The sequence below is a fragment of the Crotalus tigris genome, unplaced genomic scaffold, assembly GCF_016545835.1.
Source record: "Crotalus tigris isolate CLP2741 ecotype Arizona unplaced genomic scaffold, ASM1654583v1 scf7180000020655.604591, whole genome shotgun sequence".
NCBI lineage: Eukaryota > Metazoa > Chordata > Lepidosauria > Squamata > Viperidae > Crotalus > Crotalus tigris.
In genome coordinates, this window is record NW_024098126.1 from 291,773 (window position 1) to 304,520 (window position 12,748).

Here is a 12,748-nt window from a genome sequence, read left to right on the forward strand (position 1 = left end):
AAAGATTTCTGTGACCATCCCGAGCAGGAGGTGGGAGGAGGCATTTGGGAGCCGGCGGGTGTCGAGAGCGGAAGACGATGAGCCGTGAGAGGAGAATGAGCCGTAGCCAGCAAGTTGGAGAGAGGATCGCGGGCGAGAAGGGGCCGCGTAGGAAGGTGCGGAACTGGGAGGGGAGAAGCGCCTGACAAACTCGGTTGCCTGCGCACTTTTCGGGCGCCCAGGGAAGGGTTTGGATAGCTGGACAGAAAAACCGGATCGGTTTGTTCACGGGCTCTGCATCTTTGGCGGATCTGGCACTCTAAGCTGGATTCCACTTGCAAGATGCGCGGCGCTTTCGTTGCCTCTTGACCTGAAGCACTGGCTAATATTGGCCGGTCCCTTTTTTTTTCTCTCCACGTGTGCCCCCCGACCAGTACCTGGAAAGGCTCGTTTTCTTCCCCCTTTTCCTGCCAGGTAGTCGGGATGGTTCATAGATCCTGGCTTGTGTTGAGTCTTTCTACCCAGAAAGAGATCAGAACACGAGGGGTGAATTTGCTTATCTAACAAACACTCAGTTAACATTTTAAACAGAACGGGTTGCAGAATTTGTGTGTACTGCATAAAGGTGGGGGGGCGTTTGAGTCTATTTTTTTTTATTAAAAACACAATTTCATAGGAAAGGGATGAGTACCATGGGGGCATGGTGTAAAACCAGTATACGGTATAGTGCGTTGTGGATTCCCCCAAGCAACTCCCATTTCCTTCCTAGAAAATTTGAGAGGTGCCCAGGTTTCCGGAGTGAACTTAAGGATGCTAGCTGGGTTTTGTAGTGTAGCCAAACCTGATTTTTCCTGGCCTGCTTAGTTTCCAGTGCAGAGAAGAGAAAATGGGGGTTTATTTTCTAAAATAATTTGAAACTGGGTGCTTGGCCAGCTCAGGCTACATCCTTTCTCACAGCTATGTGCTTGCTGTGGGCCTGACAAGTAATCCTGAGGACAAAGCTTTTGTTATAGCAAGCTTCCCCCCCCCCCAAACCATTGGAAATGAAATCTTGCCTTGCTGAGAACTTTGAAGAATTTATCAGAATTTATTAAACTATTGGAGAAGTCTAAAAGGGATGCATTCTTGCCAGTAGCTGAGGACAGTGCTGCAACATTTCCTGCCAAGTTTGGAAAGTCACCCCCCCCCCAGGGTACTCTGGTTACTTGGAATGCCTGCTTCTCTAATTCCTTTGGGAACCATTCTCTTGCACACACATAAACATGCATCTTTCCACTAAGCTGCATAACAGTTCTTGGATCCCTAATTCTCTTAGTTTCTTGCATCACTCGGGGCTGATGAAAACCAGTGGTGTTGTCCCCTGTGCCTGCTATGTTCCTGTGGGGTTCAGTGTAATGTTGCTGCTTTGCTGTTTGATTTGGGGCATTGCAGAAATCTCTGTAGGAGATGCATGGCTAGAATGGAAAGCAGCCGTCTTTGGTTCCTGCCATGGGTGTTAAGAGTACAATCACACACACCAAGTGCCCCTGTCCATGAAGCTCATTGGAAAGCAGAGACCTAAGTTTGATGCATGTAGAGAGTATCTACCTAAGTTTGATGCATGTAGAGAGTATCTGTTGTAGGGATGGAAGGAATGTTTTTTTCATAATCAAATGAGATTGATGTTTGTATTTTGTTAAAAGGAAACCACTAGATTTGGCAAGTGTAGATTCTGATTCTTACAAGTGTAAGCATTGTCTGATTTGGTCTGAGTGCAAGTGTCCTCTGATTTGCAGTTTTAGCTTGTAACCCCCATGCTAATTTGGTCTTCTCTGCTTTACAAGGTGGGGATAGAGGGAATATAACTGTTTCTGATGCTGAGTTCAGTGAAGGAAGGGCGAGCTGCATCCAGATGTTTTTTTCATCTGGATTTATCCTTTCTATAAAAAAAAATGTTAGAAATAATGCATTTAAAAGAATAAAAAAATGGTTTTGAGTGTAAAATGCATAAACATGCTACTTCCAAAAAACCTAAAGCCCTTAATGATTACTTTGGCTGCAATCTAAGTCATGGCACAAAGATGATCATGGGAAAGAAGGACTAATGTGAAACATATAGGTAATTGTCAATGAGCTTGAAGAAGAGAATAATGCTTTGATAAGCAGCAGCAGCAGCAGCAGCACTTCCCCATTTTAAAGGACAGAAGTGAAAAAAAATAGTAAAGGGAATTTGTGGTGCCCCCATTCCACGTTGCTGTTCAGTGTCAAAGGGCAAGATTGTGGGGGGCTTTCCTTAGATGGGTGTAACACATTTATGATACACAGTGTCCTCTTCTAGTAATAATCACAGATTTTTCTCTTCTTTCAGTTTCGAACAAAAAATCGCACATTAATATATCACCACACTTGAAAAAAAGGTAAGCATCCAAGAAAAACAGGTTGCATGGAGGGAATCTTGGGAGCATTGTACTAAACTTCAAATAGATTCATTTTAAGAACTCTGCATTTTTGAGAGGAATAACTGTTGAATTCAGTGGATTTGCTCCAGAATAGACACATTGTAAGATTGGATTATAGAGTCTCCTATCATTTGGCCTTCAAGATAGGCCAGGTCAAGAAACCAGTAGTAGCAGGGATTCTGGGAATGCTTTTTGTAGGACAGAATAACAAAATCTGGAAAGCCTGTCTTAATTTCTCTCTGCCTTAACTAAACAAAATCAAGGCTGGATCGTTTCTCATCCTTTTTTTCCCTGGGATTCAGTAATTTTTTTCTGAAGGTCCCCCTTTCATAGTTTGCTTGTTCCTTCCTCATTTCCTTATGTATATAATTATCACTAAGAAATCTGTGGAAGAGTAAGAACAATACAAATTTTGAAAGAAAAAACCAAGGAAAGTTATGTGGATGAAAAAGTGCAATAAAAGAAATAGAGAAAAGAAAAAAAGTTATAAAGAAGCTACTTCCAATCTTCTTAACACCAGTTCCAAGTACCTTTATATTTTGCCTTCTCTCCGTAAGAATACAACATAATATCCTTCTTTCCATTGTCTACCCTTTCTAATCATCTGTCATGTTTGTTTCTTTTTCTTTTTTCAGCAGAAAGCCCAGAAGGGCTTTCCAGTCATTAACAAATGTAGTTGTTGATCTTTAATCAAACAAAACAACTTCTGCTAATCCTGTCATCTCTACCATTCCTTCATTGTTGGGTATTTCAGAATCGTTCCACTTTTTGTGCCTATAATTATCTTGGTCTTCCATAATGCTTTTCTAATTGTCTATCCATTAGTCCCAATAAGAAAAGTTCTGTTTTAACTGAATATTAATCTTTAAAATTTGTGGTATTCCTGTGTACCTGAGCCCAAACCCAAAATTTTCTGGCTGTTTTGTAAATCCACCAAACATGATAAAATGACCCTTCCTGCGTTCCACATTTCCAACTTAAAATTTCCTCATTCCCAAGGTCATGTCTCATTCCTTCACCTTGGGACAGGCACAGTGAATGGGTTCCCATGTTGTAATACACCAAGGGGGCACTGCTTTTTTCAGGTTTGAGATTTGAAGTTTTGACATTTCCCTACCCCCATTATCATGTGACCACATTTTGGGTGCTTGGCAAGCAGCCCACAATATGGCTGTAATTTATGACAATTTTTCTCGAAAAATTACTTTTCAGAAAAAAATTCCCCATAGAGAACCGTGAGTTTGCTTAATGACTGCAATATTCAAATGGCAACCTCTGCAAAAAGGTCATAAAATGCTGACCTGCTTTACAACCGTCATGACTTACAAGCAAAATTGCAAACTCAATTATGGATGTAAGTTGAGGATTACCTGTGACTGTTTCAGGCATGTCCAGCGTTCTTCTTACTTTTATAACCTAAAGAATGTTATATTTAGCAGAAAAGTTGCATTTCAAAAATAATACATTATTCAATTTCATTCATTCCCTCTTTTAAAACTAGTCTTTTTTCGAGGCAGTTACAGTTATACTGTAAAAATAGTTATGTTCATTTAGAAGAAACTGTAAACCAAGCTCTTCATAACAATAATAATGATATGTTCTTAGAGGCACAAATGTCAACATAAACTACTTGCTGTTCTTTCTTTGACCTCCCCCCCCAACTGATGTATTTTTATTGCACAATATATTTTATCTGTATAATTTACAAATATTTATATCATAAATAAATGCCGTGTTCATATGGTTGTTATCAGTTATCTGTTGAAATAATGCCTAGAATGGTGGCTTATGCAAGTGAAGTATTTGGATCAGTGGGGAGGGCATACATATTTATGTGAATTGAAGCTTGTGCTTAGAAAAGCATTTTAAAACAAATAATTGGTTTTCATTGGTTGTTTAAAACAAACTGGTTTTTAATGGTTTTGCTGTTGTTTCCTTGTGGAAGACAATGCAATCATGGTGCTTTCACCAGGAATATTCTAAATGTCTTTAAGATGCTTCCATTGTGTATACGAAGGTTATTCCAGAATCGGTAATTTATACAGCTGATAGCTGTAAAATAGAGCCAGGTTGGTGCAGGGATTAAGGTGATGGACTTGAAACCTGGAGCCTTCAAGTCCTAGTCCTTCCATAGGCATAACAGTCAGCTGGGTGATTTTGGGCCAGTCACACTCTCAGCCCAACACAGGATGGCCGGGAATCAGGGTAATCTGTTCATGTTAAAGTTTTAAATAGACACAGACCTGGTTGGCTGTGGAAAGCTTACGTAAAAGGCTAGGCTTTTTTCAAAGGTGCCTGAAATTTGCTTCAGTGGTCCAATATGTCTCAGAGTATACATTACAGGAAAAGTTAATTGGGCAGAGAGGCTCTCTGTGCCAACTCACTGCGTTATGCAAGCCTTCATTGCTCAGTCACTTGTTTTGGCAAACCTGCTTGTGGCTCTGTTAATTGCTGATTCGGAGCCTCCAAAAATGGACGGTGCTTTCTACTCTGAGCATGTCCCAGCTGGCTTCCAGGCCAGGAAGAAAAGAAAATTTCCATATCTGAGATGTAGGAAAGCTTGGCTAGCCCTCCCAGCCTGTCTTGTGATGATGACTCACCTCTTATTTCTCACAGTCCAGGAGGTTTGCTTTTGCTAACCTCCGCCCATTGTTAAGACATCTGGAAAACCCCTGACTTATCTCCCTGTGCAGTATGACTTGAATACAGTATTGAATTGAGAGCTTGAATAAAGAATCAGCTCACAGCAGGTATATGGAGAAAACACCATTTTCCCTGCCTGTTCCCCCCCCCCCCAGTAGATCATTTAAGTAAAACAAAATTGGTAAGGTGCCTCTGAAATGGAATGCTTCATGGTTACATGGATACACACTGCAGTTTTGCTCATGTGTATCTACATACTGTAAATACAATGGACCAATTTCAGTCATAACGTCAAAAATATGGCATATATTGACAGCTACAATTCTTATTCTGAAGAAGTCCTGCGAAGTTCAGAACTGGCTTGTCAGGAGGGTATGATCCAGTGTAAGTTGGCTGATGCCAACTTAGTGATTGGTCTCATTGAAAAGCTGTTCTGCCTTTTGCTAATAGGGTGTTCAGCCTTTCCCAACCTAGTTGCCCTTTCATGTGCTGCATTCAGGTTGGTCCTCCGTAAGAGTGCTGCCCAATTGCAATTTGAGGTTGCTTTTTTCCTCCCCTCACAGCCCACATGCATTTTTACTGTTCTATTTAATTTTTGCTCTTAAAAGAATTTGCTCTGCCTCGGGTACATTGAGCAGATTTTGTAGGGGCTTCTTTTGGGAACATGAGAGAGAAGGCTTCCTAACATGAGAGATGAGAAGGTTTTCTACTTGCCCATTGTTGTAATTCAGTGATGGCGAACCTTTTAGAGACCGAGTGCCCAAACTGCAACCCAAAACCCACTTATTTATCGCAAAGTGCCAAGGCCCATCAGCATTGTGGTGCCCTCGGGGGGGGGGGCAGAGAGGCACCTCTGAGTGCCACCTCTGGCACGCAAAAACCAGGGGCGCAAAAATGGGCCACTGTGCTGCAAGGTGCAAAAATGGCCGCCGCCGTAACGCAGGGTGCAGATACAAGGCGCTGCACCATGCAGGAATGGGGCAGGGCTAGTGAGTATCATGCAGGCACTAGCCACGCCTCATTTGCAGCGCATGCATGCTCGCAGCCCTGTGTGTGCATGGGCGCATGTAAAATACTTCCCCCTCCCTTTTCTTCCAGTCCGCCAATCGACAATGGTTGGTGACCTCTGCTCTATCACCTCTACTTGAGCTTGCTAGTCGGCCACTTTGCCTCATTTGTGCTGGGTGGGGCTCCTGCTCCGAGCGGTGGTGGTGGCCTGATGGACCTGCTGCTGGCGGTAGCGGTGCGCGTGCCAACAGAGAGGGCTCTGAGTGTTGCCTCTGGCACGCATTTTCCACCACTGTTGTAGGTGATCTGAACTAAAATGAAACCTTGGAGAAACTTTTTCTTGCTCCCAGAGCAAGTCTAACTTGCTGAGCTGTGTGGCAATCTACAGAGATGTTATCCGGTTTTCTGACAGCATCCATAACTTTGTCTTTCAGAAGCAGTGTGGCTATTTCTGAACCATGATGGCAGAATCCCTGCCCTTTTCACTGGGCACACCAGTGCCCACGTGGGAATTGGAAGCCTGGTACGAGGACTTGCAGGAAGTGCTGTCCTCGGATGTATCCAACAGGACAGACCCCTCGGGGGGCGGACAGGAGCAGGTGAGTCAAATGGCTTTTCTCTGATGCTTCCAGAACTGCTGAGTCCTGCATCAAGTGGGCGGTTGATTCTATTGTTCTTTTGTGGGCTGGCTCTAGATCACACTATTTCCTGCATTAGAGGGATGTGGCCACTACCTACGGCAACAGATCTTGCAATCCTTTAAAAATGGGCACATTCATTGTAACATAAAACCGCGTGCCCGTCAGGTGCCTTCCAGATGTTCCCATAATTACTCACACTGGCCAGGTTTGGCACATCTGGAAAGCAACAAATAAGAGGATGCCCTTGTATTTTACTTCATTTATGATTCCTCCCCTTCATCAAGTGATGATCTGAAGAGTTGTGTTCTAGAACGCTACAGTTGTTATATTCATCTTTCAGTGCTTTCATTTTTTTTCCAAGGTAAAGTCTCAGTAATGTAAGGAATTATTAGATATATTTCAATTTAAAAATGCCTGAGTAATTGTAGCTTCCTCAGGTCTTTCCAGGGGTGGTTTTATAATCTAAGTATGTGTGCTCAGAAGCCATTTGTACCTTTCAGTAAATGTAAAATTTGAGTAATGGGCATATCGGAGTGTTCTTTCTGGCTGTTTTCCACTATAGCAGCGTCTCTCAACCTTGGCTTTTTAAGATGAGGACTTCGACTTCCAGAATTCCTCAGCTAGCCACGCCAAAGTTGAGTAACACTGCATTATAGACCAATTGCACTGAACTCAATTTTAAGTAGGTACAAGTAAGGTGGTTCTATTAAATGTTTCATTTGAGCTGCTTTTGACTATTGTCTTTTCTGCCATGGCTCCTGCCCTGTGGAACGTCAACCACCCTCCCCTCCCCCCACTGATGCTGGTCCCATCCTGCTGGCCTTCCAGAAGACCCTAAAACATGGTTTTTCCTAATGAGTCTCAGGATCCCATGATAGAATCAAGCCTGTTAGATGATGTTAACTGGTGTGCTTTGTATGCTTTGCAGCCATTCTGTCTTTTAGGGTTTTTTTAGTTGTGATTTTAATAAGTTTTTATGTATTTTGTTGTTATGTACGCTGCCAAGAGTTACTATGTGAGATGGGTGACTTATATAATCCACCTGGCCTTCCCCAAAGCCTTGGCTTTTTCCCCAGGCGTTGGGATAGGATGAAGTGACTGCATGACGGAAGCTTGATTTGGTGCCAGGTGTTTGTTTTTAATGTTTATGGTTTTAATGTTGCTTAATTCTTGATTGGAAGCCACCCTCAGTTTGGTCTAAGATGGGCAGCTATATAACTCTTTAAAATAAATAGTGATAAGTAAAAAAATAACTAGGCAAAAGGTGATATTTTAAAATCCACCATGCTAAATTGATAGCACTCATTGTTCAGTCATATATTCAGAAGCAAGCCCTTCAATACAGCACTCCCAGTCTTCCCCAAAAAATTGCTCAAATGTGAGATGGGCAGAATATAAATGTAATAAATGTCTTGACTTGTTAGTGTGCTTGTTGAGCTGTGACATTATCTTAAGAAAACACATGCACAGGCTTAGAAATTATTCTTTCCTTAGAAATGTATTATTCCTCCAAGCCCGTCAAATAGTGCAGTGAAATTTTAATTAGATGGGGCTGATATGGAGACATTTCTTTTATAATACCAAATGTTGGTATCTTTAATCTGTTTGCAGTCCTCTTTCTAGCTTCAAGAGCATCAGAAATGTGAATGGAGGCGAGAGCTTAAATACCAAAATGGCTGCAAATATAAACTGCCAGCCTTCATTATCTTCTGTCAGCTACCAATCTGGTTAAATCTCATTACTGGTGGTTTTGGCAGCATCCAGCTACACTACTAAGTTGAAATTTTGGAATAGGATTCCCATTTTCTCCAATCACAAGAGGCCTTGCCTCAGGAATACACCGGCCGTCCTTGTTTAATGATCACAATTGGGATCAGCAGCTCGGTCATTAAGCAAAGTGAAACTGTGACTGTGCTTATTTTACTTCAGCTTTTCTTTGCTTTACATGCAAAGGTTGTAAATGTGAGGACTGGTCACAGAGTTACCTTTTTATCATTGTTGTAATTGAATTGTTGCTGTGTGAGACAGTCGCTAAATAAGGGCTGCCGGCACTCTTTATATTGCTAGGAAGTAATAGGCACGGCTTGGCTACTCTGCATTTGGGAGGTGTAGATGCAAGTTCAGTAACAAAGAGACTTGTTCTTTCAGCAATCTGATTACTTCCAATTTTTCTTGGTGGAGTTATTTGAACCAAAGTTGGATATTGTTCCATTTTTATCCAAGTTAAAAGTTTATACAACACAGGGCCCTTATGTGCTAAAGATAACCTCTTCTGTTCCACTACTTGAGGATTTTACCCAACACTGAGTCAGTTAAACATGCTGTGTGGGCAAGGCAACTCAGCAAATGGAGACTGCATAGGAAGGAGGCGTTGTGAGTTAATAAAATTTTCATAGGTTCTCAGGTTGTGAACTATAGTTTCCATGACAGCATAGGAAGCTGTTTTCTGGATGCAAAGCAGACATTGAAGGGCTGTATTTATGTTTTCTCAGGCATCAGAGCACCTCTTGGAGATCAGATCCAAAATACTGCACAGTTAAAATCTTCAGGTTAAATTGTACATTACAATGATTTATGTAACCCCCACCCCTTACCCAAAGGACTGAGTGGATTTTTTTCTTCCACTTTATATTCAAACGCGTAGAAACAAACAGGCAGCAAAGACAGCCAGCACAAAGCCTTCCCATTGGTTTGACAGCTAAGAACTTTGTTTTTTTAACTTCCGTCTGCAGCCTGCCACAGAGGCTATTGGAGATGGAGGCCAACAATATGCATCTTGTAACCCGTCTCTCGCTCCACTTCTTTTTCAGAGGGAATTTGATGGCTTTGATGGTGCTGCTCTGTTGTGGAACTTGGAGACTTCCAATTCCTTGGAGCTTGATGGGGATATAGTGGCAGGAAACTACGAGTTGGAGCCTGATCTTGCAGCAGAACTTTTGGAGCAACTGGGCAAGGAGCCCCCAGGGCCAGCTGAATCCGATTCTAGCCATGGTTCTCCTACACAGACAGGCACGGATGACGATGAAGGGATGTCTACTGGCCGGAAGAGGCGGCAGAGTGGCCAGCCTCACGGGGGCAAGAGACGGCGCGGCAGAGAGCGGGAGCAGCAGAATGAGCGCAGAGTGGCTGAGCTCACAGCACACAATGAGCACCTCCAGCAAGAAATACAGCGCTTGAGCGCTGAGGTGGAAGCTACACGGGCAGCGCTCATCCAGCGGATGGTGAGCCTAAAGACATGATGGGTTCCGGGAACACTTTCTGCACTGAAATTATTTCTCCTTCCTATGGACCAAAGTGTGCAGGGCTTCATCCTTTCCGGATTGCGTGACTGTGCCACACGCCAAAAGGAGGGCCACTTGTTGACACCTTAAAACACATCGGTGCCCTGCGACACTTTGAACTTGAAAAACTTGTTCCTACTCTGGACTTCCCTTACAGAACTGCACTATGTGTGGCCCAGTTATTTTAGGCAAAGAGGAGATCCCTGACTTTCCTAGAGACTGACTGTGGCAGTTGTGCAACTGACTTGTTCTTAATAGTTATTGTTCTTGTCCTTGTGAGGAGATGCAGGGAGGGATGTCCGCGTGTATCGTTCCGTCTAACAGTGCTTTTGTACTTGTATAAAGAACAATAAAGTATTTATTTTGTCCGGTGTAATCCAACAATTTGAAGATTCTGGAACTGTTTGTGGTAGTGACAAAAAGACTGAAAAAAGGAGAAAATTAAATGGGATCACAGTTGCTAGCAATTGTCCCAAACAAAATGAACCTGAGATGTCTTGATTGCAATCACAGCTCAACAGTTCACTTTTTCTTTTTCCCTTTTCCTTCTACCACACTGTGTTGCTTCTGCAGTTCCACCAACTCTGAGACCACGGCATCAACCTGCTCTTTCGCAGCACCCTGGGCCTTTGTGTGTTTTATCTTGTTACCCTAGAAACAAAACTGCAATGAGTATATGGCAACCTTGTTCAACAGGAAACACCAAGCTAAAAACAATATAAGCTAAGATTTTCGTGGAAATTTAGACATTACGTGTTACTTTACTAACTTCCTAAAATGCATTATAATTTCAAAGAAAAGTGGAACAGAAATAATTACTGGTAGAAATGCAGACTTGAGTATGGAAAGTGCTGCACCCTTCATATATTGTATAATGAACGGTTAAGGGAAATAGGTGTATCTGGCCTAACAAAGAGAAGGATTAGGGTGACATGATAGCTGTTTTCCAGTACAGGTAGTCCTCAATTTACGACAATTGAGCCCAAAATTTATATTGCTAAATGAAACGTTTTGCCCCATTTTACAACTTTTTTTGCCACATTTGTTAAGTGAATCGCTGCAGTTGTTAATAACACAGTTAAGTGAATCTGGTTTTCCCACTGACTTTTATTAGCAGGTCGCAAAAGGGATCACACGACTCTGGGATACTGCAACCAACACAAATATGTGTCAGTTGTTAAGCATCCAAATGTCAATCAAATGGCCATGGGGATGCTGCAACAGTCAGGAGTGAAAAAAATGGTCATTTTTTCCAGTGCTGTTGTAACTTCGACCAGTCGCTAAACAAGCGGTTGTAAGTCAAGGACTACTTATACAGAAATGAAAGGGTTGACTTATTCTCCAAAACACCTCAGGGTAACAAGAAGCCATGGGTGGGAAGCTCATTAAAGAGAGAGCCAACTTGGAACTAAGGCGAATTTTCCTGACACTGAGAATCAATGGAACAAATTGCCTCCCCTGGACACCCATTGGACACCCATTTGTCTGGGATAGGCTCCTGTATTGAGCAGGGAGTTGTACTAGAAGACCTCCAAGGTCCTTTCCATCTCTATAAATCTATGATTCATTCTTAACTGGCAGCAATAAAATATGGGTGGATAATCAACAGATCTTAATAACCTGCAGATCTAAAATATTGTATGGTTAATATATACTAATACATTATTAACAACTATAGGGCATTTCATCCCCAATTTCTAGTCTAGATATATTTCTATTAACTTATAAAAAGACTTGATTGGCACAACTGAAATCAATAAGATGAAAAAAGCTATAAAAGCGCAAGAGAAAATATTGTGAATATGTCTTGCAGAATTTTGATTGCTAGGGTTACTGGGCATCTGAGAACAAAATGTGGGGGTTCTCACAAAACGGCTACCATGGTAGGGATAGCTAGTTTAACCAGAGCGTGCTAATGTGTAAACTACAATTTACACATCAAGCCGGCTGGAGTTATGCTACATGCTCAGCCCAAAGACAATTAGTATGCTGTGCAAATTCCCCATACTGGAACTAGAAAAAAGGTTATTAGCACAATCCATTCAGTCTCATAAACCTATAGCATTATTTTATTGTGTTTTCTTAGAAATAAGTGATACCTAAGTGTGCCCATACGTAGGCAAAACCCACCAATAAGCTATACAGGGAAGTCTAGACCTTAATGATACTACACTTGTTACTAGCCTCATCCCCAACACTTCAGAATCCAATCTTACCCGTTTGTCTCCTTCCTGATGTTCCTTCCCTCCCAATGTTTTCTGGATATTTGCAGCTGCTTTTTGCTGGAAGCCAAAGAAGATAAAAATTATTAAATGAGCCACACCTCTCAACTTTTTAACATACCTTACTCACACCATGCTTCTATGATCTCCAAATTGGATTATGCTTATTGACAAGAAGGGAAAACAATACCACAGATACTAAAAATATTTCAGTGCAGCTAATTTCAGGAAATGGAGAAGTAAGGCATGCACTCCTTGTTAAGCACCATCCATAAAAGGAATATTATGGTATCACAATATTAAGGTAAAAGGCAGAGACAAAGGACTGGCGTGTGATTGTAGCAGTCTTTAAGATTTGGGGGAGAGGAGGGTTGAACTTGCAATACAAGCTACAAAGGAATGGTTATCATGGTTAATGAGCCATAGATATATGCTTCTTGGAGGAAGGATTCAAGTTAAATTATGGCTAGAGTTCATACAAGGATTTGATTCTCTGGAGGAACTCTAAAGCAGGGCTTTTCAACCTTTTCACCCAT

At 41.9% G+C, this 12,748-nt stretch overlaps 2 protein-coding genes across 4 annotated transcripts in view; one reads left to right on the plus strand and one right to left on the minus strand.

Moving 5' to 3' along the window:
* Window positions 1-17: 17 nt before the first annotated feature.
* DDIT3 (DNA damage inducible transcript 3) lies at window positions 18-10,423 on the plus strand. Of its 2 annotated transcripts, XM_039368145.1 has the most exons (5): window positions 18-155; window positions 2,327-2,375; window positions 3,630-3,771; window positions 6,503-6,667; window positions 9,520-10,423. In XM_039368145.1, exons 4-5 carry the CDS (start codon window positions 6,527-6,529, stop codon window positions 9,946-9,948), a joined length of 570 nt encoding a protein of 189 aa, XP_039224079.1. In that variant the 5' UTR covers window positions 18-155; window positions 2,327-2,375; window positions 3,630-3,771; window positions 6,503-6,526; the 3' UTR covers window positions 9,949-10,423. The 2 variants fall into 2 exon arrangements, with proteins under 2 accessions (XP_039224079.1, XP_039224078.1); XM_039368144.1 differs by lacking the exon at window positions 3,630-3,771.
* Window positions 10,331-12,748, minus strand: part of MARS1 (methionyl-tRNA synthetase 1) — a 32,514-nt gene continuing 30,096 nt past the window's right edge. For both annotated transcript variants that reach the window (XM_039368142.1, XM_039368143.1), the window contains 2 exons: window positions 12,207-12,272; window positions 10,331-10,641 (listed from right to left, as the gene is read on the minus strand). In XM_039368142.1, the coding sequence (XP_039224076.1) occupies window positions 10,513-10,641; window positions 12,207-12,272 (195 nt within the window). In that variant the 3' untranslated portion in view covers window positions 10,331-10,512. The remainder of the gene's footprint in view (window positions 10,642-12,206; window positions 12,273-12,748) is intronic.

Coding starts and splice junctions, on each gene's coding strand:
- DDIT3 (XM_039368145.1), top strand. CDS start 6,527: ATGATGGCAGAATCCCTGCCCTTTTCACTGGGCACACCAGTGCCCACG. Junction 6,668..9,519: donor CGGGGGGCGGACAGGAGCAG/GTGAGTCAAATG, acceptor CTTCTTTTTCAG/AGGGAATTTGATGGCTTTGA.